Source organism: Geotrypetes seraphini, chromosome 1 (genome assembly GCF_902459505.1).
Source record: "Geotrypetes seraphini chromosome 1, aGeoSer1.1, whole genome shotgun sequence".
NCBI classification, from domain to species: Eukaryota; Metazoa; Chordata; class Amphibia; order Gymnophiona; family Dermophiidae; genus Geotrypetes; species Geotrypetes seraphini.
This window is the reverse complement of record NC_047084.1, coordinates 76,391,610-76,419,413: the sequence shown is the minus strand read 5'-3', so window position 1 is coordinate 76,419,413 and position 27,804 is coordinate 76,391,610. Positions and strand designations below refer to the sequence as shown.

At 41.8% G+C, this 27,804-nt stretch overlaps 1 protein-coding gene across 5 annotated transcripts in view; it reads left to right on the top strand.

Moving 5' to 3' along the window:
* Positions 1-27,804, top strand: part of ZNF532 (zinc finger protein 532) — a 149,934-nt gene that overhangs the window by 54,857 nt on the left and 67,273 nt on the right. For all 5 annotated transcript variants that reach the window (XM_033933604.1, XM_033933597.1, XM_033933588.1 and 2 more), the window contains exon 2: positions 14,564-16,914. In XM_033933604.1, coding sequence (XP_033789495.1) covers positions 14,590-16,914 — 2,325 coding nt within the window. In that variant the 5' untranslated portion in view covers positions 14,564-14,589. The remainder of the gene's footprint in view (positions 1-14,563; positions 16,915-27,804) is intronic.

Genomic DNA, 27,804 nt, shown 5'->3' with positions numbered 1-27,804 from the left:
CTGTTACAGAATTCATTTAAATATAGATTTTGACCAGGGTATCCCTGCTTTCTCTCCTTATAACCTACAGTATGTTCTGTCCTGGAGTCCCTAGCAGTAGTGTATTATGGGTCTCCAGTACCCAGAGGCCAATGTACATAAGTACATAAGTACATAAGTACATAAGTAGTCGCCTCCGCCGGGGCAGACCAGAGGTCCATCCAGCCCAGCGGTCCGCTCACGCGGCGGCCCATCAGGCATATTGCCTGGTCAGCGGTCCCTGACTAATTTTATTGCCTACCTCTACACTTATCTCTAAACCTTCCACTGCTCTTATCTGTACCCCTCAATCCCTTTGTCTTCCAGGAACCTATCCAGGTCATCCTTGAAACCCTGTACTGTGCTATTTCTTATCACGGCCTCCGGAAGGGTGTTCCATGTGTCCACCACCCTCTGTGTGAAAAAGTACTTCCTTGCGTTTGTTTTAAACCTGTCCCCCTTCAATTTCATCGAGTGACCCCTTGTTCTTGTGGTTTCTTTCAAATTGAAAAATCTGTCTTTGTCAACCTTTTCGATGCCCCTCAGGATCTTGAAGGTCTCTATCATATCTCCTCTGAGTCTCCGCTTTTCCAGGGAGAACAGCCCCAGCTTCTTCAGTCTGTCAGTGTATGTAAGGTTTTCCATACCCTTAATCAGTTTAGTTGCTCTTCTCTGGACTCCCTCAAGCATTGCCATGTCCTTTTTGAGGTACGGTGACCAGTACTGTACACAGTATTCCAGATGCGGGCGCACCATAGCCCGGTACAGTGGCAGGATGACTTCCTTCGTTCTGGTCGAGATACCCTTCTTAATGATACCTAACATTTGGTTTGCTTTCCTCGAGGCTGTGGCGCATTGTGCCGACGCCTTCAATGTCGTGTCTACCATCACTCCCAAGTCTCTTTCCAGATTACTGACCCCTAGCATTGATCCCCCCATTTTGTAAGTGAACATCGGGTTCCTTCTCCCTATATGCATGACCTTGCATTTCCCTACATTGAAGCTCATTTGCCACTTTTTCGCCCATTCTTCCAATGTCGTAAGATCCCTTTGGAGAGTCTCGCAGTCAACCGTGGTTTCAACCTTGCTGAATAGTTTGGTGTCATCTGCGAATTTGATGACCTCGCATTTTGTTCCCGCCTCCAGGTCGTCAATGAATATGTTAAACAGGAGCGGTCCCAGCACCGATCCTTGAGGAACCCCGCTCGTGACCCCTTGCCAGTCCGAGTAATGGCCCTTTACACCAACCCTCTGCTTCCTGTCTGCCAGCCAGTTTTTGATCCATCGGTGGACCTCCCCGCGCACCCCATGATTCCATAGCTTCCTGAGCAACCGCTCATGTGGTACCTTATCGAAGGCTTTCTGGAAGTCTAGGTAAATTATGTCTATGGGTTCACCTTTGTCCACCTGGTTATTTACCCCCTCAAAGAAGTACAACAAGTTTGTGAGGCACGACCTACCCTTGCAGAACCCATGCTGGCTCGACCTTAGCTGTCCATTTTTTTCGATATGGTCACAGATGCTGTCCTTAATCAGTGCCTCCATCATCTTTCCCGGGACCGATGTGAGGCTTACCGGCCTATAGTTTCCCGGGTCGCCCCTCGAACCCTTCTTGAAGATGGGCGTGACATTAGCTATTTTCCAGTCCTCCGGGATCTCTCCAGTTTTTAGGGATAGGTTGCATATTTGCTGAAGTGTCTCTGCTATTTCATTCCTTAATTCCTTGAGCACCCTTGGGTGAATGCCGTCCGGACCTGGTGACTTGTCGCTCTTTAGCTTGTCTATCTGCCTGAGGACATTCTCCTGGCTCACCTCTAATTGGACCAGCCTGCTATCTTGATCTCCATTTTCTATTTCCTCTGGTTCCGGAATGTTGGATGTGTCCTCCCTCGTGAAGACTGACGTAAAGAAGTCATTTAACTTGTCAGCTATTTCTTTTTCCTCCCTCACTACTCCCTTTCTATCCCCATCATCCAAGGGCCACACTTCCTCCCTCGCTGGTTGCTTTCCCTTTACGTACCTGAAGAATGATTTGAAATTTTTTGCCTCTCCCGCTAGTCTCTCTTCATATTCCCTCTTTGCTCTCCTAACCACTTGGTGGCACTCCTTCTGGCTTTCCTTGTGTTCCTTTTGGTTGGCCTGCGTTTGGTCCTGTTTCCATTTTTTGAACGATGCTTTCTTGTTACTGATCGCCTTTTTTACAGCTGCCGTTATCCATGCTGGGTTCTTTATTCGATGCTTACATTTCTACTCCCCACTTGCAACCCCTGGATGATCCATTTCCAGCTGAAGGCAAGTAGAACAGTACTTCTCTAACCTGTCCAGTTTAAAGCCTGGTTCATCTGTTCAACCTGACTTGTGCTCTGCAGATTTGGAGAGACGGGACAGAAAGTGGAGTGGGTTAGAGTCATTCCTGACCTCTCAGCCACCAACTTCACTCTCTTGCTATCAACTGGAATTTCTGTAATTTAATTTAGACATTTAGAGGGGCATCTAAGTCTGAGTTTGGACTTTTGGGAAAGACGTCCAGAAATCCAGTAGAGAAAATGTTCATTTTCAAAACTTTTTTTTTAAAATATGTTATCTAGATGTTTGGGCCCGTGCATCTTTTTTTATCTTTATTCATTTTCAAACTTAAAACAGTGTATACATACAGAGATTCATACAAGGCATTTGAAAAATAGCACTACCATCCTTCACTAAAATACATGAAAAAGATTTTCACCCTCCTCCCCCCAATCTCAATGTAAACAAGAAAAACCATACAATATTACGTCCATATATATATTTTCAATAAACCAATCTCAATATACAACCCCCCCTCCCTGGATATATAAATGATATCTAGAAGTAAAGGAATAATGAACAATTAAATTAGAATCAATAAAATTAGCCAATGGGCCCCCATGTCAGATTAAACCACTTATTATTGCCTTTTTGATCAGAAAACATTTTCTCATATCGGTAACATAAGCATAACGAATTCCACCAGAAGGTGAAATTTAGTCGGCCACAATTCTTCCAGTTTTTCATAATCATTTGGATGGCTATCCCTTGCATCTATCTTTTTTGGCCATTCTCGAATATAAAGACGTCCACATGAAAAACGCACAAAAGCAATCTTTTCGGACGTCAAAGCAGCCAACATTCTTAGCAAACTGTCCACAGACAGCTGAACATTCCTTAGTACAGCAGAGGGGCACTCTAAGGATTACTGCAGTGAATGTTGTATTAAAAGTTCCAGGTACAGATATCACTATAACTTGCATATATTGTATGGTGAGCCCTCCAAAACTCACCCAAAACTTACTGTGCCCACCAGTAGACCACAACACTAGCCCTTATGCCTGCAGGGTCATCTTCATGTAGATACAGTAGGTTTTGGAAGACTCACTATAAGCAAGTTATAGTGACATCTGTACCTGGGACTTTTAATATGACATTCACTGCAGTAATCCTTAGCATGCTCTTCTGCTCTGCTGTGTCGATGTATGTGAGCCATGTGAATCTGTCATACAGGCTGGACAGAACTGTTTTTTGGTTTTATTTTTACATCTTTGGATGGTGGGAGGGGGTTGGTGACCACTGTGGGAGTAAGGGTGGGTCATGCCTTAATCACTCCAGTGGTCATCTGGTCCATTTTAGCATTTAGATGCTTTTAAAACAGGTCTAGCTCCAAACATCTTTAAAAAAGCCCTGGAATTTTTTTTTGTTTTTAGGTTTGATTATCCCTGTGGAGTGTCCAAGTCCTAAGCCCGCCCAAATCATACCTCTAATGCCCCCCTTAAGATTTAGATGCACTGGAGACAAAACGACTAGAAAGACATCTAGAAAGTCTGTTTTGAGAATGCCCACGTTTTGACTAGCAAGACCATCATCTACTACTTCAACGACTCTTTTCCATCGGTATAAATGACCAAGTTCTTGAATGGTTTCGATCGTATTTCACAGATAGATTTTCAACAGTGCATTTCAGAAACTCATTTTCAGAACCTTATCAAACCAATTTCGGAGTTCCGCAAGGTTCTATATTGTCTCCTTTACTGTTTAACATCTACTTGGCTCCTCTTTTAACTCTTTGTCAATCCATTGGGTTCACAGTATATGCTTATCCAGATGACTTCCAACTTCTGCACACAATTGATCCCACAAGTTCACACGACATTTCTAACATCAACCAAAAGCTAGCCAAAATCCACGACTGGCTAAATGTCAATAAGCTATCCCTAAGCATCAACAAAACCACTGCTGTGCTTTTCTCAGGGAAAGAAGGGGTACAACTTATTGCCCCAGTCTTAATTGATAACAAGCCACTCAAACAAACTAACAACACTAAAATTCTGGGTGTGCTAATAGACAATAAACTTACGTTTCGTTCGCACATCAGTGCATTGGCCAAAAATTGCTTCTATAAGTTGAGGATGATACGATCACTAGTCCCCCCTCCTTGATAAAAACTTCCTCAATATACTAGTTCATTCCCTAGTAATATCTAAATTAGATTATTGCAATTCTTTATTAAAAGGGGCATATTTAAAAGACATAAAGCGTCTTCAACTTATACAAAACACAGCAATAAAGATAATTTCAGGCTCAAAAAAATTTGACCATGTCACCCCATTACTGCAAAAAGCTCACTGGTTGCCAGTTACATATAGGATTACATATAAAATAGCTCTTTTAGTCTTCAAGACTATACAAACCAATGCCCCGGCATTTAAAGATAGGCTTTTGATTCCACAGAACTCATCGAGAGTTCGTAGATCTACTTCACAGTTTACCCTTAATGTTCCTTCCTTAAAAATTATCGGAACACGCCGTGCTTCTATTTTTTCTGTAACTGCTCCAATGACTTGGAACTCTCTTCCCTTATATCTAAGACTCGAACAAGATTTGCAGAAATTTAAGAGTAGTTTAAAGAGCCTTCTTTTTAAATAAGCCTTTAACTGAAAATACAATGTCCAACCAAGATGTAATACTTTATGATTTCAGCCATCTCCAAATTAAGATTTTTTAATAGTTCTCTTATTCGACCCCATCTCCGCCAGCAATCCTCTTCTTCTTACCCTCCTTATGTACTTCCCTTTTATGTACTTTTTCTTTAAAATTGTATTTCCTCCCCTCTTTCCTACTGTTTCCCGTGGCTTTAAAAAGCAAATACCCAAGTAGGTCTGGTAACGAATTATGTATATGTGATTTTTCTAAAATCATATTTTTACCTTTTGTACAATGATTTGTAATTTGGTAAAGTGTTCAATCAAATAATATGAATAAACTTGATAAACTTGAAACTTGATAAACTTGCTGTCATTTCAACGTCTATCTTTTTTGAAAATAAGCCCCTTACTGTATATTTCACCTTTCTCAATTGTTACAAGATATTGTATACAATTTATTTATTTATTTGCCCTTCTGTTTGAAACTAAGATCTTCTCGTATGACTCATGCAGCTTAAATTAATAAAGTGGAGTTACATGCTATTATGGAATTTAGATTGAAAACAATATGTAATAGATCTTTTAGGGTAAAGGTACCAGAAAAATGGAATGCTTTACCAGTGGCTTTGTACTCTGAGGGCAATTACCGTATAGACTTGAATATAAGATGAGACTTTTGTGCCAAAAAATGGCCCTAAAATGGGGGTCTCATCTTATATTCAGGTCAGTGCCCACCTGCCCCCCTCCCGGAATTGTTTCAGGCCACTGCCAGCCTGTTGTATGACCTGGTGGGCTGGTACAGGAGGGATCCCTCCTATCTCCTGTCCTGGCCAACTCTGACAGTTTTTTTTTACCTCCTTCCCGGTAGTGGAGGCAATGTGGGGTAGGAACGCAGAAAGCGCACTCCTGCCTGGTACACCGCTGGACCACCAGAGATTCAAAAAGGTACACGGGAGAGGCAGGAGAGAGACAGAAGGGATCACTCCTGACCCGGCCTACCTCTGAACCACCAGGTCATATGGCAGGTTCAGTGGACGCCTTCAGGACATCGGGAGAGAGGTGGGGGAGAGGGTACAGAGTAGTGAGGTGGGACAGGGTGCAGAGCCTGGCAGAAAGGAGGGGGGACAGGGTGGAGAGCCTGGCAGGGCAGAGAGTGAGGAGGGCTGGGTACAGATCCTGACAGGGCAGGGCACATGAATATTAACTCCTCCGGCTTATATTCGTCAACCTTTTTCCCTCCTTTTTTGGGGGAAAAAGGGTACCTCAACTTATATTTGGATCATCTTATATTTGAGTATATACAGTATTTAAAATTTTGCAAACTGTTAAAATCTTGATTGTTTGTTAAATGTTTGGGAGTATCCCGAGTTATTTTTATTTATTATAATTTGTAAAAGAATTTGTTCTTTGAAGATGTTCTTTTAAAGATTTTATTGAAATCTGCTTAGAGCTAAATGGTGCAGGTGGTACAGAAGTGCCGATTGTATTGTATATAAAATGGAATAGTACATAAATTTTGCAAATATTACAGTAAAATAATAAATACCATTTAAAATACATGATATCAATCTATATCAAAAGATTACAATGATGCAACTAGCCATGTCTTCGCCATACGTTAAAACTGTTAATAGTGTTTGGAATTACTTTACTTTAAAGAGGTCTTTTAACTAAACTTTGTTAAGCAGATACAATGGATTTTGTCACAGAGATGCATGCTAATGACTATCTCATGCTATATCAGCAAGAATGGAAGTAATCCTATGTTAACTGCAGCACTGGGTAGTAACTAGTTACAGCAGTGTATCGCAAACTGTGTGCCACAGCACACCAGTATGCCTCCTGAGATTTCAGGTGTGCCACGACACACTGGTGAGGAGGAGAGTCGTCAACGCCGGCACGTCCTGTAGGAAGTCAGTCGGCGCAGATGACTCTCCTCCTGGTCGGCGTCTCTCCTCCTCTCCCCACACCTCCCGGATCTCTCCACCGAAGCGTGTCGTGGCCAGATGGGCCTACGCAGATGTTGTTACGATGACATCACGCATACGGATGATGTCATCGTGTTGACATCTGCCCACTACTGGGTGCCTTCCGGCCGGGGCACTAAATTTAGTGTGCCGCCGGCCAGAAAGTTTGAGAGACACTACTAACTGTAATTTGTTACATTTTTAGGTAACTATCCCCCCTCTTCTACAAAACCGCGCAGAGAGCCGCGCTGAATGGCCCGCGCTGCTCCCAATGCTCATAGAAACTCAATGAGCGTCGGGAGCAGGATGGGCCATTCAGCGCGGCTCTCTGCGTGGTTTCGTAGAAGAGGGGGTAAATTAAGTAATTAGTTAACGTTAACTTATGAAGCCATAATTTGTGGTACGCTATTACATCTTAAGCCTTCTTTGGATAAATATAAAAGCCGTCTTTTCTTGATTATGACGGGAATAGCTATCCAAATGATTACACGAAACTGGAAGAATTACAACAGACTTAATTACACATTTTGATGGGCAAGTGTTTGTACCGCTTATAAGTACGAGAGAATGAATGCGGAGTGTTTGGGGTTTAGTAAAACATTTAATAAGGTGTGGTGCCCATTGACTGCATTTGTTGAATCGCACTAATCATCATGTATTAGATTTCCTTGCACTTCCAGGGTAGGTGGGTGGAGGGAAAGGTATTCTGATTACTAAAATTACTTAATTATAATATTTTAATTCTATAATATCTCTTCATCTATTAGTTTGGGGGGAAATGATTGTTTTATATATTAATTGTGTATTTAAAGTGCCTTCTTCGTAGTGTTTATGTCTAAATTAATTGTACGGCACTGACAAAGTTTGAAAATTAATTACAATTTTTTTTTTAAAGTAATTAGTTATTTTATTTTAGTAACTACTAACAAAATTTGCAAGCAACTTTTGCGTTATTGCTTGCATATCATGCAGAACAATTGATGATGAATTTCCATTCGTGCTATTTTTCTCATTAAGCCTCCAATTCAACTCGTTTCTCTTGCCTCGTCACACTGCATTACAGTAAAGTTTCAAGTTTATTCTAGATTCGATTACTCACTTATTCAAAATTCTAAGCGATGTACAAAACAGTACAATTACAAATTTCTGGGGGAAACAAACCAAATAAATACGACTAATCTGACAGAACATATAATACAGAAGGAAAAAATGGGGAAAGAAATACAAGTTATTGATAGTAAATAAGATGAGTAAGGGAAAAAAAAAACAATAGGAGGGGGAGAGCAGTGGGCTTCAAAAAAGTTAGGAAATAAGATTCAATTGAGGCTCCTAATCTAGCTTTCTAGCTGTCAAATGCATCTTTAAAAAGAAAGCATTTTAACTTGCTCTTGAATCTGTCTAAATTGCATTCTTCCCATACGTAAATAGGGAGGGAATTCCATATTTGAGGGGCTGTGACAGAAAAGATGAATTGCCGCCGTGTATTAATGTTTTTGAGTGAGGGAACTATTAATAGTACCGGCTTACATGTTGACAGCCTGCCAAACGGGCTATACTAAACTAAAAGAACTGCTTCATAAAGAGCTAGAATGTTTTTGCATACTTAAGGGGACTCATTTGCAAACTCATTTGCATGTACTGTTGTTAGTAATAAAAAGGGTCTCTGAAGTGGCTAAGAGGCCCCAAACACTGGGGAAAGAATCCTAGAAGGGGAGGAAGAGTCTCCCCCCCTTCCAAAAGGAAGCATCCAAGGACAGCTGTGGAAATAAAATATTCTCATCCTGAGATAAAAAGGAGACAGTGACAAAGACCTGTGGATTGGCAAAGCATCTTGTCAGAATCCTGAGAAACTGGGACTCTCTTGAGGGAATGAGTGTTGGCTGTGGTTTAAGCCCAAAATGGTGAAAAAATGATAATCACAATACAACTGAGCATTCGGTCTTTGCAGAATTTTTTATACTAGAAGGGTCAGACAGCAGAAATATCCATGTAACTTTGTCTGCCAGCTTCTAAGCAGATCTACAGCTGTGCAACTAATACTACAGGAAATGACAGAATCTACCAGGAGAATTCCACAGGAAAAGCAGGAAGGCAGGAACAAAAGGAAACAACTGTGGAGCCGATAATCTTGATAAAAAAAACTTTATTCAGAAACTTTTGATGTACAAGATGCAGTTCATAGAAACATGATAGCAGATAAAGGCCAAATAGCCCATCCAGTTTGCCTATCAGCAGTAACCATTATCTCTTCCTCTCTCTAAGAGATCCCATGTGCCTCTCATGCTTTCTTGAAGTCAGACACAGTCTCTGTCTCCACCACCTCTTCCGGGAGACTGTTCCATACGTCTACCACCTGTTCTGTAAAAAAATATTTCCTTAGATTACTCCTGAGCCTATCACCTCTTAACTTCATGCTATGCTCTCTCATTCCAAAATTTCCTTTCAAATGAAAGAGACCCGACTCATGCACATTTATGCCACATAGGTATTTAAACATCTTTATCATATCTCCCCTCTCCCGCCTTTCTTCCAAAGTATACAGGTTGAGATCTTTAAATCTGTCCCCATTCGCCTTATCACGAAGACCACACACCATTTTAGTAGCCTTCCTCTGGACCAACTCCATCCTTTTTATATCTTTTTGAAGGTGCGGCCTCCAGAATTGTACACAATATTCTAAATGAGGTCTCGCCAATGTCTTATAGGGGCATCAATACCTTCTTTTTCCTACTGGCCATACCTCTTCCTATGCACACTAGCATCCTTCTTGTTTTAGCCATCACCTTTTCAATCTGTTTGGTCACCTTAAGATCATCACATACAATCACACCCAAGTCCACTCTTCTGTTGTGCACATAAGTTCTTCACCCCCTAAACTGTACTGCTCTTCGGGTTTTTGCAGCCCAAATGGATAAACTTGCATTTCATAGCATTAAATTTTAGCTGTCAAATTTCAGACCATTCTTCAAGTTTTGCTAGGGCTTTCTTCATGTTTTTCACATTATCCGGGGCGTCCACTCTATTGCCCTTCAGCAATATCACTTCTAAAAGTGTTAAAAAGAACAGGCCCAAGAGGCACACCACTGGTAACATCCCTTTCCTCAGGCCATCTCCGTTGACCTCTACCCCCTGTTGGCCTCCACTCAACCAGTTCCTGCCCCAGCCCATTACTTTGGGGCCCATTCTGAGGGCACTCAGTTTATTTATTAGACGTCTGTGTGGAATACCGTCAAAGGCTTTGCTAAAATCCAAATACACCACATTTAGCACACTCCCTCTACCAATTCTCTGGTCACCTAGTCAAAGAAATTGATCAGATTTGTCTGACACGACCTACAGTCATGTGAAAAAATTAGGACACCCCATGAAATATTCAGTTCTTTCTTAAGAAATGTTCTCATATTGATGTCAAATCTTTTTTTTATTTATCGCTTGAAAAGAAAATGAGGTAATTGCAGGTAAACAACAAAACTTTTCCTTGATTTACTCATGAAACAAAAGATACCTTGTATTTCTTAGCATTAAATTTTAACTGCCAAATTTCAGACCATTCTTCAAGCTTCGCTAGGATTTTCTTCATGTAATTCACACCATCCGGCATGTCTGCTCTTTTGCAGATTTTGGTATTATCCACAAAGAGGCAAATATTCCCGCACAACCCTTCAGCAATATCATAAAACCAAAATGATCATACACAGTAGATAAGTTGTGGTATAGACCCAACACAGTCTGTGTTTTGGTCGACAGTGACCTTCTTCTGAGGTCTGGTACACTATGAACCACAAAAGATATTATGCTGCTGAGCATGACAAAATGCTGTGTATTGTTGAGCTTCATAGTACACCAGATCCTGGAAGGAGGACACTCTCAATTGAAAAACGGACCATGTCGGGTCTAGACCACAACTTATCTACTATGTATGATCGTTTTGGTTTTATGAACTGCACCTTTTATAATCAAGTTTCTGAATAATGTTTGCATCAAGATCATCGGTTCCACAGTTGTTTCCTTTTGTTTCAACTAATACTACAGCAAATCTTAAGAAGCACCTGCAAAATCTCCATCCGGCTGTGCATGATGAGCTGCCTTCATTGTAGAGATCAGCAAGCTGTTCTTCATCAGATGCATCAGAAACCCTGCCAAAGAAACAGCAAACTTTGGCTGCTTCACGGAGCAGTAACGGGGGCATCATTGTGTCACAGAAAAGGGTCAAAGATCTCATCATAAATTTTATTATTGGGGATATGCAAGCCTTCTCAGTGGTCAAGTCACCAGAATTCATTCAGTTGGTCACTGGTCTTCACCCAGGCAAAACTGTATTGACTCGCAAGGCTGTCACTGGACATGCTGAGGATCTGCATTGTAAGATGACAGACTACCTTCAAAATAAGCTGTCACATGGACTGAATCTGCACAACAGATGACATATGGACTTCCCACAATAGAAGCGTTTTTAGAGTTACCATACACTGGATCGAGATCAGCACACTGGAACGAAGGTCTGCAGCATTGGCATGTTCACATTTGCAAGGATGACATACTTTTGACCTGATTGCATCCACTGGACACACTGCAGGCTGAAGACCAGTGTTTCATGAGAGTTCTGCCAATGATTTCTTCCCTGCATGTACACCTTACCTCTCATCAGGCCTTCACTCAAATTTGCCAACCCACTTGTTGATGCTCTAATGCAGGGGTGTCCAATGTCGGTCCTCGAGGGCCGCAGTCCAGTCGGGTTTTCAGGATTTCCTCAATGAATATGCATGAGATCTATTTGCATGCACTGCTTTCAATGCATATTCATTGGGGAAATCCTGAAAACCCGACTGGACTGCGGTCCTCGAGGACCGACATTGGACACCCCTGCTCTAATGAATGGAATCATTAAGTGCTTTGGTCCACTTGAAGCTAAGGTTGATTTGATAGTAGCAAGTGTTTCACATCCATAATTCAAACTGCACTGAATCCAGTCAGATGCTTCCAGAGATTGTGCCAAATACTTGCTGATGCAAGCAATGCAGGCTCAGGCTGATGCTGCAAACACAACTAATGCAGTACATCTTCCAGTGTTTCTATGAATCAAATAAAGGGGTCAACGCTGTGCAATCAGAACTAGACCTCTTCTTGAATGATGCTGCACATGACATATCCAGTCTCCAGCGCTATTCACCTGTGAAAGAAGTGTTTATTCTGAAGAATACGAGCCTTCCATCAAGAACACCAGTGGAGAGACTCTAGCATCGGTGGACAGATTCTTACACCACGTAGGAACAGTTTAACCGACAAGCATTTTAAATTGCTTTTAATGCTCAGAGCCAATAAGAAACTCATTTGAAAATAAAGTTATAATTAATAAATAAAGTAACTATTAACTACCTAGTTAACTTTTTTTTGTAACCAGTAAAGTAACTATTTATAGTTAGTGAAGAGTAACTGAAATCGGTAACTAATTAGTTTTTATCCCATGTAACTAGTAACGGTAACTAGTTACTTTTTTACAGTAACTAGCGCAGCACTGGAACTGCTTAATATGGGTAGAGACGAGTTGTGGGCAGAAAAGGGACAAAGAAAAAGAGTAGTCACCAGTGATGGCTAGTGTATGGGTCAGTGTTGTTTGCTGGCTGTCAAACTACTGATAGCATGACTATAATGCAACCTTGATCTATAAGGGCCTCAAAATGGCATCTAATGGGAGTCTTGTAATGCCTAGTACCAGAAGACCAACACTAGGGGTAATCTGTTCTATTTTGAAACCTGGAGCCAGATGGGATGACAGCCTAGGGAGACATATGTTCTCTCAGGGTTTCCTCAGCGTGCCATTGTGCTTGTTGCAGGTTTCTGGGTCTCACTGCGTTTTGTCAGGTAGAAACTGACATTTCAGCCACCACGCTGTGGCTTTCTTCAGGGTATGCTGTGAGGTCTGCAGTTTTGTCTTTGTAAATAGTGGGTCCACTGACCTGATTGGGAACATGGCAGTCCATTGGTCACCAATTTGAATTTTGTTGGGAAATTCAGTTAGTCTCCCCCCCCTCCCCCACCCCTCCTGTGAATGGAAAGTCTCTGCTGAGTTTAAGATGTTCTCCCTGTGAAGCTGGGTTGTATGTTCTTTCAGAGTTTCCACAGCTGCCACTGAGTTTGTTGCAGGTTCCTAATCAGGTCAGTGGACCCACTATTTGCAGAGACCCACTATAGACCTCACAACATACCCTGAAGAAAGCCACAGCGTGGTGGCTGAAATGTCAGTTTCTACCTGATCACAGGAACATCAAAATATGCCCATATTACACCTTGTCTTTGGCAATTGCACTGGCTGCCAGTGGCTTTTAGAGTACAATATAAGGTTATGATGATTTTGTCATCAATTTTTGCATGATGCAATTCCAGAGTATTTCAAGAGTAGGGTAACCATTTACCAGCCCAAAAGATTGTTACATTCTGAAAATTCTGCTCTTCTAAAGGTTCAGGTAAAAGGGTGATGCTCTTATGTGTGATTGAAGAACTTATTCAGATTTTCTCTGTGGATGAAGTGGTCTAGTGGTCTAGTGAGCTATTGCCTCAGCACCCTTAAGGTTGTGAATTTGATTCCCACTGCAGCTCCTTGTGACTCTGGCAAGTCACTTAACATTTAATTGCCTCAGGTACAAAATAAGTACCTGTCTAAAATGACTGATGGCAGTCATTCAGGGAGCAGTGCGGGCCCAGGCTGGAGCGCGAAAAGCTCTCTCTTGCCTTGTATGCCGACATAATAAGGCAGCCATCCAGCGAGGAAGGGGCAGGAGTGCGGAAAGCTTGCTCCTGCAGATACACCACTGGACCACAAAGATTTAAGGGGGATTTCAAAAGGTATGACGGAGGGGGGGGGGGTTATTAAATTGTTATATTTGCCCCATAAGATGCCCAGATATTTCCACCCACTTTTTTGGGGGGAAAAAGTGCATCTTATGGAGCGAAAAATACGGTAACTCCAAACTTAATTTAGAAGCCTCAATAAATCATGAGAACTAGCAGGTATCAGAAAAGTTATTGACCCACAACTTTTGGTAGAAAGTTAATATGGTTATAGAAGGTTAGGCGAGGGCAGAGAGATGGTTAATTAGAGGAAGAGTGAGGCCTGACCACAAACTGAGACTCCATCCATCAGCACAATGCACCAACCAATGCTCCAGACCAAAAGAGATGCCTTCTCTGCCACTTATTTGCTATTTATAGGAGGTGCACATTAGGGTGCATCTTATGCATGCCATCCCCATGCCTGAAATTTATAGAATGCATCTTGCATATTTGGTTGTTGGTCCTGCTCAATGCCCAAACTTGCTCACTTTCAGGGAATGTACATGTATATAATATACTGCACATGCATGTGGCCATGGTAATTAGAGAGGTAAGTGCATTCCCAGTTTTTGGGCAGACTAATGTTGAATTTGTGCATACAATTGGTGCCTATATTTTAAAGAATTGCCACCTTGGTGTTTTATACTTTAATTCAAAGTCTACAATGTTCAACTTTAGTAGATCAGTTGTTAATTGACAACGCCTCTTTTATAATTGATAGTTTTGGGGTGAAACTTGTCTTTACAAATTGCATTGTAGATAAGCATGCTATATTCAAGATGTTTACAGAATGATATTTTCATTTTACAGATTTACATCTAGAGAGGCACACGAACATGGGAGATATGAAGACTCCAGATTTTGATGACCTCCTTGCAGCTTTTGACATCCCTGACATGGTTGACCCTAAAGCAGCTATTGAGTCTGGACATGATGATCATGAAATTCACATGAAGCAGAATGCCCATACAGATGACGATTCTCATGCTCCTTCATCTTCCGATGTTGGTGTAAGTGTTATTGTAAAAAATGTGCGTAATATTGATTCTTCTGATGGAATGGAAAAAGATAGTCATCATTCCGCAGGCAATGGTTTACACAATGGGTTTCTCACAGTGTCGGCTCTGGAGCGATTCAACAAGGAAGGAGGAAAGTCTCTGAAAGAGGAAGGGCCTGTACCTGAGGCAACCCTCAAGGCCTGCACTTTCAATCAGTTTAGCCCTATTTCTAGCGCAGAAGAATTTGATGATGATGAAAAAATTGAAGTGGATGATCCACCTGATAAAGAAGAGAGGCGTCCAAATTTTACTGCAAATATATTGACAGGGTCTATTTCTCAGCAGGAGTACGAAAGAATAAGAGCACTTGGAGAGGATAACCTGAAGAAAGCTTGTGCTTTGGCCGCAAGCAATGTGGACAAAAATAAACTACATAAACGAGAAACTGAAACTAGTTCTACTTGTGTAAGTGTTTATGAACCTTTTAAAGCCAGAAAATTGGAAGACAACGCTGAAAAGGTGCTTGAAAGCCACGTTTTTGATGGAAAGGTTAGCAGTGAAAAAAGTGAAGCTAATATCGGCAGTGGTTCGCAGTCCAAATCCAAATCCTCAGCAAAGCTTTCTTCATGCATTGCTGCGATTGCTGCTCTCAGCGCTAAGAAAGCAGCTACTGATGTTTGTAAAGATACTCAGTCTAATTCAAGAGAATCATCTCCATTGTCAAAGGAAGTGAGTGTGAGCCCCAGGGCTGCAGAGGGTTCGCTAGAACCTCAAAGTCTCATTGATGGTGTAAAGAAACCTTTGAAACCATCCGATAGCCCCAGGAGTGTGTCAAGTGAAAGCAGCAGCAAAGGGTCGCCATCTTCTCCCGCTGGATCAACACCTGCAATTCCAAAAGTTCGCATAAAAACCATAAAGACTTCATCTGGCGAGATCAAACGGACGGTGACAAGAGTCTTGCCGGAGTTTGAAATGGACTGCGGGAAAAAAGGCATGGACCAAACAGCCTCCATGGTAGTTTCCTCGCTTCTGTCATCTTCATCGTCCGTGGCTGTTCTTTCTTCTCCACCTCGAACATCACTCCAGCCAGCGGTTGTTACTAATGCAGTCGTACCTTCTCCAGACCTTGCTCCCAAACAAGTTACCATTAAGCCCGTGGCTACTGCCTTCCTTCCGGTTTCAGCAGTGAAAACTGCAGGGTCTCAAGTAATTAATTTAAAGCTTTCTAATAACACCACTGTGAAAGCCACCGTAATCTCTGCCGCTTCCGTTCAGAGCGCCAGCAGTGCCATTATAAAAGCTGCCAGTGCTATCCAGCAACAGACGGTGGTGGTCCCAGCATCGAGTCTTGCCAGTGCTAAACTTGTACCAAAGACAGTCCATCTTGCCAATCTTAATCTTCTCCCTCAAAGTGCTCAAACCACCTCTGAACTCCGCCAAGTACTTACCAAATCACAGCAGCAGATAAAACAGGCATTGATCTCTGCTGCAAACGCCCACCCTGTTAAAAAGGTTTCTCGGGTCCACGTTGTGGCCTCTTCACAGAGCTCTGTGGTTGAAGCTTTCAATAAGGTGCTGAGCAGCGTAAATCCCGTTCCAATTTACGTCCCAAACCTTAGCCCTCCGACCAATGCAGGTATTAATTTGCCGTCCCGTGGATACAAGTGTTTGGAATGTGGGGATTCATTTGCCCTGGAAAAGAGCCTAATGCAGCATTACGATCGTAGGAGCGTGCGGATTGAAGTGACATGCAACCATTGCACAAAGAACTTAGTTTTCTATAATAAGTGCAGCCTTCTTTCCCATGCTCGCGGACATAAGGAAAAAGGTGTTGTGATGCAGTGTTCTCATCTGATTTTAAAGCCGGTCCCTGCAGATCAGATGATTGCAGCTACTTCCAGTAGCACTTCTGCCACGCTCTCGATCCCTCTTTTGAGCCCCGTGGGAGCTGGTACACATACTGTCACGAAGATACAGTCTGGCATAACCGGGACAGTCATATCAGCTCCATTGAGTACGCCTATTATTCCTGCCATGCCTCTGGATGAAGATCCATCAAAACTTTGTAGACATAGTCTAAAGTGTTTGGAGTGTAATGAAGTTTTCCAAGATGAGACATCTCTTGCTACGCACTTCCAACAGGCTGCAGATACAAGTTCACAAGTAGAGTATCTTTTAAATTTAAATTCCAAAGCTGAGAAATGTACGTGTATTTCACTTTGTTTTGTATTTATTATTTAAATTTCATTTGAGAAAAGTGATGAATCAGCACTCGGAGAAAAATGCATTAGGAAAATTCAAAAGGCCAGTGAAGCAGCCATAAGTAAAATCCATGCTGGATATTGGATTCTAGAGTTTGGCTAAATGCTTTTAAAAATGTGGCTTGGATCTGTAACTACAAAATCTAGGTTTTTCTAGTTACAGTAAAATGTAAACAATCACATGGCATCATTGGACATACATTGAAACTTATCACAGATACTAAGGGGCTCATTTTCAAAAAAGACAGACGTCCAAAAGATGGCACTTGGATATCTTACTAGTCAAAATGTCCAAGTGGCCATTTTTGAAACTGACTTTCTAGTCATTTTTCTGGTCATTTAAAAAAAAAAAATTATATTCCGCATACCATAGGTAATGGCGGAATAGAAATCCCTAATATAATGTAATGTAATATCCTACAATTCTATGTGGCGCGGCCTGAGGCACATGGTCGGGTTGGGCCCATGTGCCTCAGGCCGCGCCCCCAGGTGGGACCTAAGGCTCCAGGGCCTATTCTGATTGGCCCACGCGCCTTAGGCCCCACCAGTAGGCGGAGCTTTAGGACGGATGGGCCAATCCGGCCTCATTCCTTCGTTGGCTGCCTGCCGGACAGGCGGGTTTGGCTCCCGTCTGTCCGGCCAACTACCAAAGGTACGGGGAAGGGGGGTGGGGGGGTCGTGGGGGTCGCCAGGGGGGTCGCGGGTCGGCTGGGGGGGCGGTCGGAGGTTCTTGGGGGGGCGGTCGTTGGGGGGGAGGGGGGTTTGCGTCGAGGGCAGGAGGGCCTGGGATCCCTCCTGCCCGTAATGTAGTGCGGGGTGGGGTTAGGGGGTCGCCGTGGCCAGGAGGGTTTGGGCTCCCTTCTGGCCCAACTACCAAAGGTACGGGGAAGGGGGGTGGGGGCGTCGTGGGGGTCGCCAGGGGGGTCGCGGGTCGGCTGGGGGGGCGGTCGGAGGTTCTTGGGGGGGGCGGTCATTGGGGGGGAGGGGGTTTGCGTCGAGGGCAGGAGGGCCTGGGATCCCTCCTGCCCGTAATGTAGTGCGGGGTGGGGGTAGGGGGTCGCCGTGGCCAGGAGGGTTTGGGCTCCCTCCTGGCCCGATATTGTCGGGGAGTCGGCGGTCCTTCGGGGTGGGGGTGCGAATGGTCCTGCCGGGGGGGGGGGGATGAATCGGACGTCGGGGGGGGGGTGAACGGAGAGTCGGGACAGCGCACGGAGAGGCGGGGCAGTGCACGGAAGTCAGGGGGGGTGAACGGAGAGTCGGGACAGCGCACGGAGAGGCGGGGCAGTGCATGGAAGTCAGGGGGGGTGAACGGAGAGTCGGGACAGCGCACGGAAAGTCAGGGCAGTGCACGGAAGTCAGGGGGGGTGAACGGAGAGTCGGGACAGCGCACGGAGAGGCGGGGCAGTGCACGGAAGTCAGGGGGGGTGAACGGAGAGTCGGGACAGCGCACGGAGAGGCGGGGCAGTGCACGGAAGTCAGGGGGGGTGAACGGAGAGTCGGGACAGCGCACGGAAAGTCAGGGCAGTGCACGGAAGTCAGGGGGGGGGGTGAACGGAGAGTCGGGACAGCGCACGGAGAGGCGGGGCAGTGCACGGAAGTCAGGGGGGGGGAACGGAGAGTCGGGACAGCGCACGGAGAGGCGGGGCAGTGCACGGAAGTCAGGGGGGGTGAACGGAGAGTCGGGACAGCGCACGGAAAGTCAGGGCAGTGCACGGAAGTCAGGGGGGGGGGTGAACGGAGAGTCGGGACAGCGCACGGAGAAGCGGGGCAGTGCACGGAAGTCAGGGGGGGTGAACGGAGAGTCGGGACAGCGCACGGAGAGGCGGGGCAGTGCACGGAAGTCAGGGGGGGGGTGAACGGAGAGTCGGGACAGCGCACGGAGAGGCGGGGCAGTGCACGGAAGTCAGGGGGATGAACGGAGAGTCGGGCAGCATGCGCGGTATAATCGTGAGCGCGTTATACCAAAGTTTTTGTGCTTATCATCGTGATTTCTGCGCGCTATACACGTGTGCGCGTTTTATACGGGTGCGTGTTATTTGCGTGAAAATACGGTATATACTTGGATTGAAAACAAAAGAAAAAACCTCAGTTCAAAGGTGAAGGAAAACCGCTCTACCAACCACACATCACAGGGCTCCTTTTACAAAGGTGCGATAGCGGTTTTAGCACGCGCTTAGCACATGCTAAAATGCCGCGTGCGCTAGCCACTACCGCCTTCTATTAAGCTGGCGGTAATTTTTGGGCTAGTGCGCGCTAAAAACGCTAGTGCTCCTTAGTAAAAGGAGCCCATAGGCATAAAAAACTTTTGTTACAAGCCAATGTGTACAAACTGTTGCTAGAAAACGTGAAGGATCAATAGTCCCAGTATGAAAAATCTTATGCGCAGCCAGTTGATAATCGTTTCATAGCAACTTAGCTACTTCATCAAGGCCATGTTAGCTCACATAGAAGGTAAACCTAAACAAACAAATTAGTATCAATGTAATGTCAGTTAACCCCCCAAAACATTGAAGATTAAGCACAAACAAAACTCACTCTTTGACGCAGTGCTCCTCTACATTCTACAGAGAATGATGAGTCATGGTGCCTCGGCGTTCTTGAGCGCCGAGGGCGGGCCATGAGCACATGACCATTAAAATAAAATTTAAATTGCACTCATCTTGGAGAAGTACAATGTATGTAGAAAAAATCTATTCAAGTTTATACAGGAAAAGGTCTCAGAAATGGAGCCTACGCACAGTCATAATGTCATAGACTAGATTGTTCAGCGTAGTTTAAATGCTCCTTGCTCCAGTCATTGGCCAAAAACCTGTGTTATAAAACTCTAACTTTCCCAACAGTAGATAACTTATTTATGAACTTTTTTTTACACTATCATGAAATTTTTTTGAAACTATTGAGAAATTCAATTTGATTGTTATAGATTCTCATCCTATCAAACATTAATTTTTCAAAGCTCTTTTTTAAATTTTATTATTTGTTTTTATGCACCAATCCACTCAACTGAAACCGGTGACTAATAAGTTATTTCTCTAAAAACAGTGTTTAGTCTTAAAAAGACGCCACTTATATGAAGTCAGTGCTTAGTCAGAAAAAAGTGCCGACGCAGCCAGCGTTTCGCGGAGTTATGTTTTTATCCGCTGCATGAGGGCCAAAATTTAGGCATTACAGACTTCTGCATACAGAAAAATATATAATTACAAACTTGTCTATAAACATTTATCCTAGCAAAAAATCAAAATAGTACTTACTTCACAGCTATATTATGTCAACGATTTTCAGTTGAAAACAAGATGGCGATAGCGTCTGTTTTATACATTCAGGAACGTACTGACGTCAATCCTCTCTATACATCCTATTGGTACAAAACTGTGTTCAAACCCCATAGATCCAAAAAATACAACTAGAGGATCCTAGAAAAAAATGTTGCCATTCTATGGTTTTATTTAAACCGTTCGGATACAAAGTATCCAAACGATTAATCCATCGTTATTCACGCTGGGCCAGTTATCGTCTGAAGTTGCCTCTTCTTCCTGGTTTCAATACTTCTATTACTATTGCACGCAGTGTCATAAAGTTATGATTTTTTTCAATGCAGTGTTTTGCTAAAGGTGCCCCCATGCTATGATTTTTAATATTACTTTTATGTTCTGCGAGGCGAATATTAAACTTTCTCGATGTTTGTCCCACATATATAAGATCACATGGGCATTTAAGAGCATACACTACCCCTTGTGTTTTGCAATTAGAAGTATGATTCAAGATAAATTCTTTTTCATCTCTCAGATTGCAAAATTTTTAGTGCATATCATTATCTCACACATTTGGCAATTCCCACAGGTATAATGTCCTAAGTTGTCACTCTCCCTATCCAAGATAATATTCAGTGGCACTGATGAACATAATATCTCTTTTAGATTATGATTCCTACGATACGCTATTCTTAAATGGCAGTTCTGAAATACTCCTGATATTCTTAGTATTTCCCAATGTTTCTTAAGTGAGCGAACGACCTGGTAGCTATTTTTAGCATATGTTAACACGCAAGTTATACAACGTTCATGTGTTTTCTGGCTACTGTGCCGTTTGAGAGTCAATAAAGACTCACAATGATTAAAATAAGCTCTTTTATATTCTGCTGTTACTATTTTGCTGGGATAACCCCATTGTAGAAATTTATCTTTCATGATGCCTGCCTCTTTTTTAAATTCTGCATTAGATGTACAAATTCTCCGGATTCTTAAGAATTGAGAAAAAGGCAAACTTTTCTTCAGGGAGCTAGGATGAGCACTAGAGAAATGAAGGACAGAATTACAGTCCGTAGGTTTAGTGTATACTTTTGTGTGAAACTTGCCATCAATAATCTCCACACACACATCCAAAAATGATATTATTACAGGACTAAATGAATAGGTGAATTTAACTTTTGGATGACTGTTGTTAATATACTTTAAAAAACTTGTTAATTTCTCTAGTCCTCCATTCCAGATTAAAAATATATCGTCAATATATCTGATCCAGAAAAAAACTGTCTGATATATCCATTTGTGTTCAAATTTGTCCATAAATAGATTCACAACTGACGGTGCCATTGTGATACCCATCGCAATGCCCGATTTGTGATGGAAAAGATGCTCTTCAACCATAAAGAAACTCTCTTTTAGAACTATATCAACATTACGTTGGTACGTTAGGGCTCATTCTTTTGTCCAAAGTTTCCTGGATAATGTCAGATGCTTCATCTTGTGGAATTATGGTGTAGAGAGAACATACATCAATGGTGACTAACAGAGAATATGGATCTGGATCAATTCCCTCAAGGGGGCAACATGGGGGCACCTTTAGCAAAACACTGCATTGAAAAAAAATCATAACTTTATGACACTGCGTGCAATAGTAATAGAAGTATTGAAACCAGGAAGAAGAGGCAACTTCAGGTGATATCTGGCCCAGCGTGATGGATTAATCGTTTGGATACTTTGTATCCGAACAGTTTAAATAAAACCATAGAATGGCAACATTTTATCTAGGATCCTCTAGTTGTATTTTTTGGATCTATGGGGTTTGAACACAATTTTGTACCAATAAGATGTATAGAGAGGTTTGACGTCAGTACGTTCCTGAATGTATAAAACAGACGCTGTCGCCATCTTGTTTTCAACTGAAAATCGTTGACATAATATATCTGTGAAGTAAGTACTATTTTGGTTTTTTGCTAGGATAAATGTTTATAGACAAGTTTGTAATTATATATTTTTCTGTATGCAGAAATCTGTAATGCCTAAATTTTGGCTCTGATGCAGCGGATAAGAACATAACTCCGCAAGACGCTGGCCGCGTCGTCGGCACTTTTTTCTGACTAAGCACTGCTTTCACATAAGTGGCGTCTTTTTAAGACTAAACACTGTTTTTAGAGAAATAAATTATTAGTCACCGGTTTCAGTTGAGTGGATTGGTGCATAAAACTAAATAATAAAATTAAAAAAAGAGTTTTGAAAAATTAATGTTTGATAGGATGAGAATCTATAACAATCAAATTGAATTTCTCAATAGTTTCAATAAAATTTCATGATAGTGTAAAAAAAGTTCATAAATAAGTTATCTACTGTTGGGAAAGTTAGAATTTTATAACACAGGTTTTTGGCCAATGACTGGAGCAAGGAGCATTTAAACTACGCTGAACAATCTAGTCTATGACATTATGACTGCGTGTAGGCTCCATTTCTGAGGCCTTTTCCTTTATAAACTTGAATAGATTTTTTCTATATACAATGTACTTCTCCAAGTTGAGTGAAATTTAAATGTTGAGTTGTGATTTTGATCATATATACCACTCGGGTTGATTTATTTAGGTTTTACATTAAAATAAAATTACCATGCTAGCATTTAGCTATTCCTATTTTATAGAAACATGAAAACAGATAAAGGCCAAATGGCCCTTTCAGTCTGCCCATCCACAGCATCTACTGTCTCTTCCTCGCAGAGATCCCACGCACTACATAGTGGACATGGTAACTGATTAGACAATATTTTTTGCATGAGGTTAGCACACGCCAATTTCAAACTTACCACTGGACGCCTGATGCATGTCCTGCAATAAACCATTTTAGGCTGTGATAAGCACACACTAGCGCTTACTGTATCTTACTAAAAGGACCCTTAAGTAAATGTAATAGAACGAAATGATGTAAAAATCTCAAAATTCAGTTGGGTTTGTCCAGTCTTAAAATAAATATGCCTACAGTGTAAAAACACCAGGCTTCCATATAGCCATTTGCAAGTTAAATACAGTATTTCTATTCCTTGCTACAGGGAATGAGGGAAAACTCTGTGTGTTAAGCAAATATATTTTTTGTGGGGCAAAATAATAGGGGTGAGGAGCGATGTTCTCATTGTAATACAACTTACAATATAATCTGCTTATATGAGCTTTGACAAAGCTTCCGTGCTAGTTTTCCATCTGTCTTCTGGTAAGCTGACTCCACCGTTCTTCTGCTGTCAAGAGAGAGATGCTTTTCTTTCTTTTATGCATTAACAAAGCTAGTGTGTAGTGATCTTCTTAGCGAAAATAGAAGGGAAACCAAAACAAAACCTAGTTGTGATAAGAAATAAGGCTTTTGCATAGTAAAGACTAACTAATAAAGTAGAAGTAGATTGTACTGATAAGACCTGTTATCAGAGATGCCAAGTTGCCCAGGTCCATGATAGAGATTTTGGGGTAGTCCTGGTTTTGAATTTACATCCCAAAGCAGTGTGGGGTTTGTAGTCCCTAATTCTACACATTGAAATCATTACTTTAAGTCCTATAATACGCCAAGATGGATTGTGAAAAGTTCAGGAGCTGGAAGTGAGTAATTTTTCATCTTTGTACTATGACATTAACTTATAAGAGTCTTCAGTCAAAGCAAGCTGTGCATTTTGTTATTGGAATAAGAAATTTTGTTCGATTGTCTTATGAAATTAAATCATATGCATGCTGGGATTTGAATTTTATGTGCCTTTTTCAAATCTGAGTTCAAGGCATGTTACAATCAGATACACAAATGTTTTCTGTACCATTCATGGCTTTTATGTCAGAAATTATAGAGAAGGGAAGTTTTGGGGTGTGAAGCGAGTGCTTGAAAACTCTTTTTTATGTTTTGTGATGAAACTCAGCTACTATGAGAGAACTCCCAGAGAACTCCGCTCTTAGCTTTACCCTTCTCCTCCACTGCCAACTCCAGACTTCGTTCCTTTCATCCAGCTGCCCCCTATACCTGGAATAAATTGCCTTAGTTTGTTCACCAAGCCCCTTCCCTTCCCTTGTTTAAAAGCAAATGGAAAACTCACCTTTTTGATGTAGCCTTCAATCCATAACCCTACTCCTCACTGCCCTCCAATCCAGCCAGCAGATTAACCGTTCCCCTTAACTGTATCCATGACATCCTGTTTGTCTGTCTTGGCTGTTTAGATTGTAAGCTCTTTGAGCAGGGACTCTCTTCTTTGTGACTCTGTACAGCGCTGTTTACATCTGGTAGCACTATAGAAATAATTAATAGTAGTTGTAGTAGTAGTATGAGGGTAGTTTCATAACAGGTTGCCTATATTTGGGCAAGAATGTGTCTATGATAGCATTATTTTATAGAGACTTACATAAAAGACTTCTACAAATCCCCTTGGACCGCTAGGACCATCAACAAAGATGTTATTGATTCTATAAACCCAGAGTTGTCCCTGGAAGGCAAGATGACCAGACAGAAACTGACCTATTTTGGACATGTGATGAAGGCAAATTCACTAGAAAAAGAGGTGCTACTTGGAATGGTCAGTGGTAAAAGGAAGCAAGGGAGACCAAAGGCCCGTTGGCTGGATACCATCAAGAATGACATGGGAACGTACATCAAGCAATTGAAAGAAGCCGTGGAAAACAGGGCGAGGACTGGTCTACAGCATATCAGAGTCGGACATGACTGAATGGATAGTAGTATGTATACAGTAAGTGGCATATATATCTTTATGAAATACTAGCAGAGATCCTGTAGTGACAGAATCAAGATTGAAGAAATGGACACCACAACTGCTTGAGAACAGCTGTAAATGTCCAAGTGTAGTGTACACAAGTATCACGTGTCAATTAGCATATTTCATAATCAGCATGTGTACTTCATCACTTATCCCATTCCATGCTTCTCCCTGACAGTGCCCCAGCAAATCCTACCATAAATGTACATGCATTCATGCCAATACATATACTTTACTCCAGCTGGACCTAATTTGTAAAAAGCCATTCTAATCATGCATGTTGCCACGTACGTGCTAGAATGACTTCATAGCATTATCCCCTAAACATCTAGGTTATGAGGGTAACTTTATTGAAGGCATTTTCGCAAGTATATTATAGTATCCATGCATAAAATGCCTCTCATAAAATTATCCTACACATAAAAATACATGTGAACAGAATAGGGGTAATTCTATGATGCAGGTGCCACATGTGGACATAAATGCCAACTTTTGAATAAATGTTATTCTATAAGAAATTTCCTAAATGTGGTGATGTGTAGTTTGAAGAAATGAGTGTACACATGGGCAGAGTTAGGATGGAACATGAGCGGGACACGTGTATTTCACAAATGTAGGCATAAGGCTTCTCTTACCCTTCTTTGTGACCCCAAGCTTTTGTTGTTGTTGTTATCTTTCCTTTGCTCTTTGGTCCTATCTCTTTCCCTCTCCTGCCCGTTATTGCCTTTACTGTCTTGCTTTTATTATCTCCCCCTTCCACTTTGTCTTTCCTCTGTCTCTCTGTGTGACAGTCTGTTGTTGGGTAAGTGTTTCTGTGTGTGTTACACGCATAATGCTCTGCAGGAACTCAGGTTATTTTATGCATACTTAAAATTTTACATTTAACCTCATAGCTAAGTGCATTATTATAGCTAAGTGCATTATGGAAAGTTTACACCTTAGGCAAAGTAATGCAAGTAAACCTGGATTTCTGTTTGTGAAAGAGAAGAGCGCACAACACAGGTCACAAATTAGTTGATTTATATTTATGCATTTTTTGGCTGTCCTGAAAGCTTGAATCTTCAAAAAAATATTTACAAGCCTAAAGAAGGTATCTATTCTGTCCAACTGTGGTTTTCTTTTAATTAATTTTAAGCTTTTAATAGAGAAAAAATGTGTTCCAGTACTATCCATTCATTCAGGAATAGCAGAGGTGCCAAGGTACCTAGTTCCAGGCTGCAGATTTTGGACTGGTCCTGGATTTCTGAGTACCCCATCCTCTTGCATTATGGGACTTGCATTACTGATGATAATGGGCAGGATCAGGCACTACAAATCCCATATTGCTTTGAGCTATAAGTTCAAAAACTGGGATCCTCTTTACAAACAACCCAAACCTGGACCATAACCATAAAGAATGGACAGAATCCATAGAATTCACATTAGAATCGATAGCTCTGCTAGTAGATAAAAATTTACTGAGAAGCGAGAAGAAACCATGGTACTCAACAGAACTGAGAAACCTGAAAAGAGAAAATGCTGTAAATTAGAAAGAATTTGGAAGAAATCAGGAGATCAATCACTTAGAGACAGATTGAGGAAACAACATGCATACTATAACAGAAAAATAAAACACAGATTAAAATACTAGGCAGATATGATTGAGAAAGACAAACCAGACTTAAAGAAATTGTTCAAAATTCTAACAAAATGACAAACAGCTCACCAGTGACTACCTCAAATGTAAATCCCCTTGGTGAACAGGAATGAGAATATATTCAAGTTATATGAAAATACGATGACCAATCAACTAGACAATATTATCCTTGTAAGCAGTCTAATCGATATACCAGTGGGAGAACATGGACAGCTTTTAATACTATCTCAACATTGGAATTAAGATCACTAGTGAACAGACTATCTGGAATAAGATACCAACTGGACCTTTGCCCAACTATACCGAGATGTACTAGAAGAAGTACTGAATTGGTTAGTCAAGATGACTAATTCTACACGATATCTCTGATTGTATGTGGGTTAATAATATGTAATGATCCTGGTTTTGCCATTCTTTTTTGAATCTGTGATCTGCTTAGACATTATACCTGATTCTCACAGCCACATAAACACAGAGGGGCATTTTCAATAGGAGATCTAAGTAAGAGTTTGGATGTTTTGGGAAAGACGTCCAAAAATAGAAAATGAATGGTATAAATTAAAGAACTAAGGTCAGTACTGGGCAGACTTGCTCAGTCTATGTTCCATATATGGTGATTTGGTGTAGGATGGGGCTGGGGAGGGCATCAATGGGAACTCCAGTAACTTGGAACATAAGGATGTTACTGTTCAGACGGTATGGTAGATATCCTGCAAATAACGAGATGGTTGGATAGGCTGGAGTGAGCTTGGGCGGCAACTCCAGCAGCTGGAACCTAGGACAGTACCAGGTGGACTTTACGGTCTATAGCTCAGAAATAACAAAGAAAAACAACAATTTAATAATGAATTAATAATATGTATAACTAATGGGCAGACTGGATGAACCGTTCAGGTCTTTATCTGCCATCATGTTACAGTAAAGAAAATGTTCATTTATCGAAACCACAAAATGCCTTATCTTTTTTTTTTTTTTTTTCTGAAAATGACCTGCTAGACCTCTTGGCCTAACAAGACATCTATCTTTTTTGCCCATTTTCAAAAAATAGGACATCCAGATAAAACACATCCAAAACAAGCCATTTGCATATAGGAGGAGGTTAGCATTTTTATTGGACTGGTCACATAGACATGCCAGCAAAGCAGTGGGGCACCT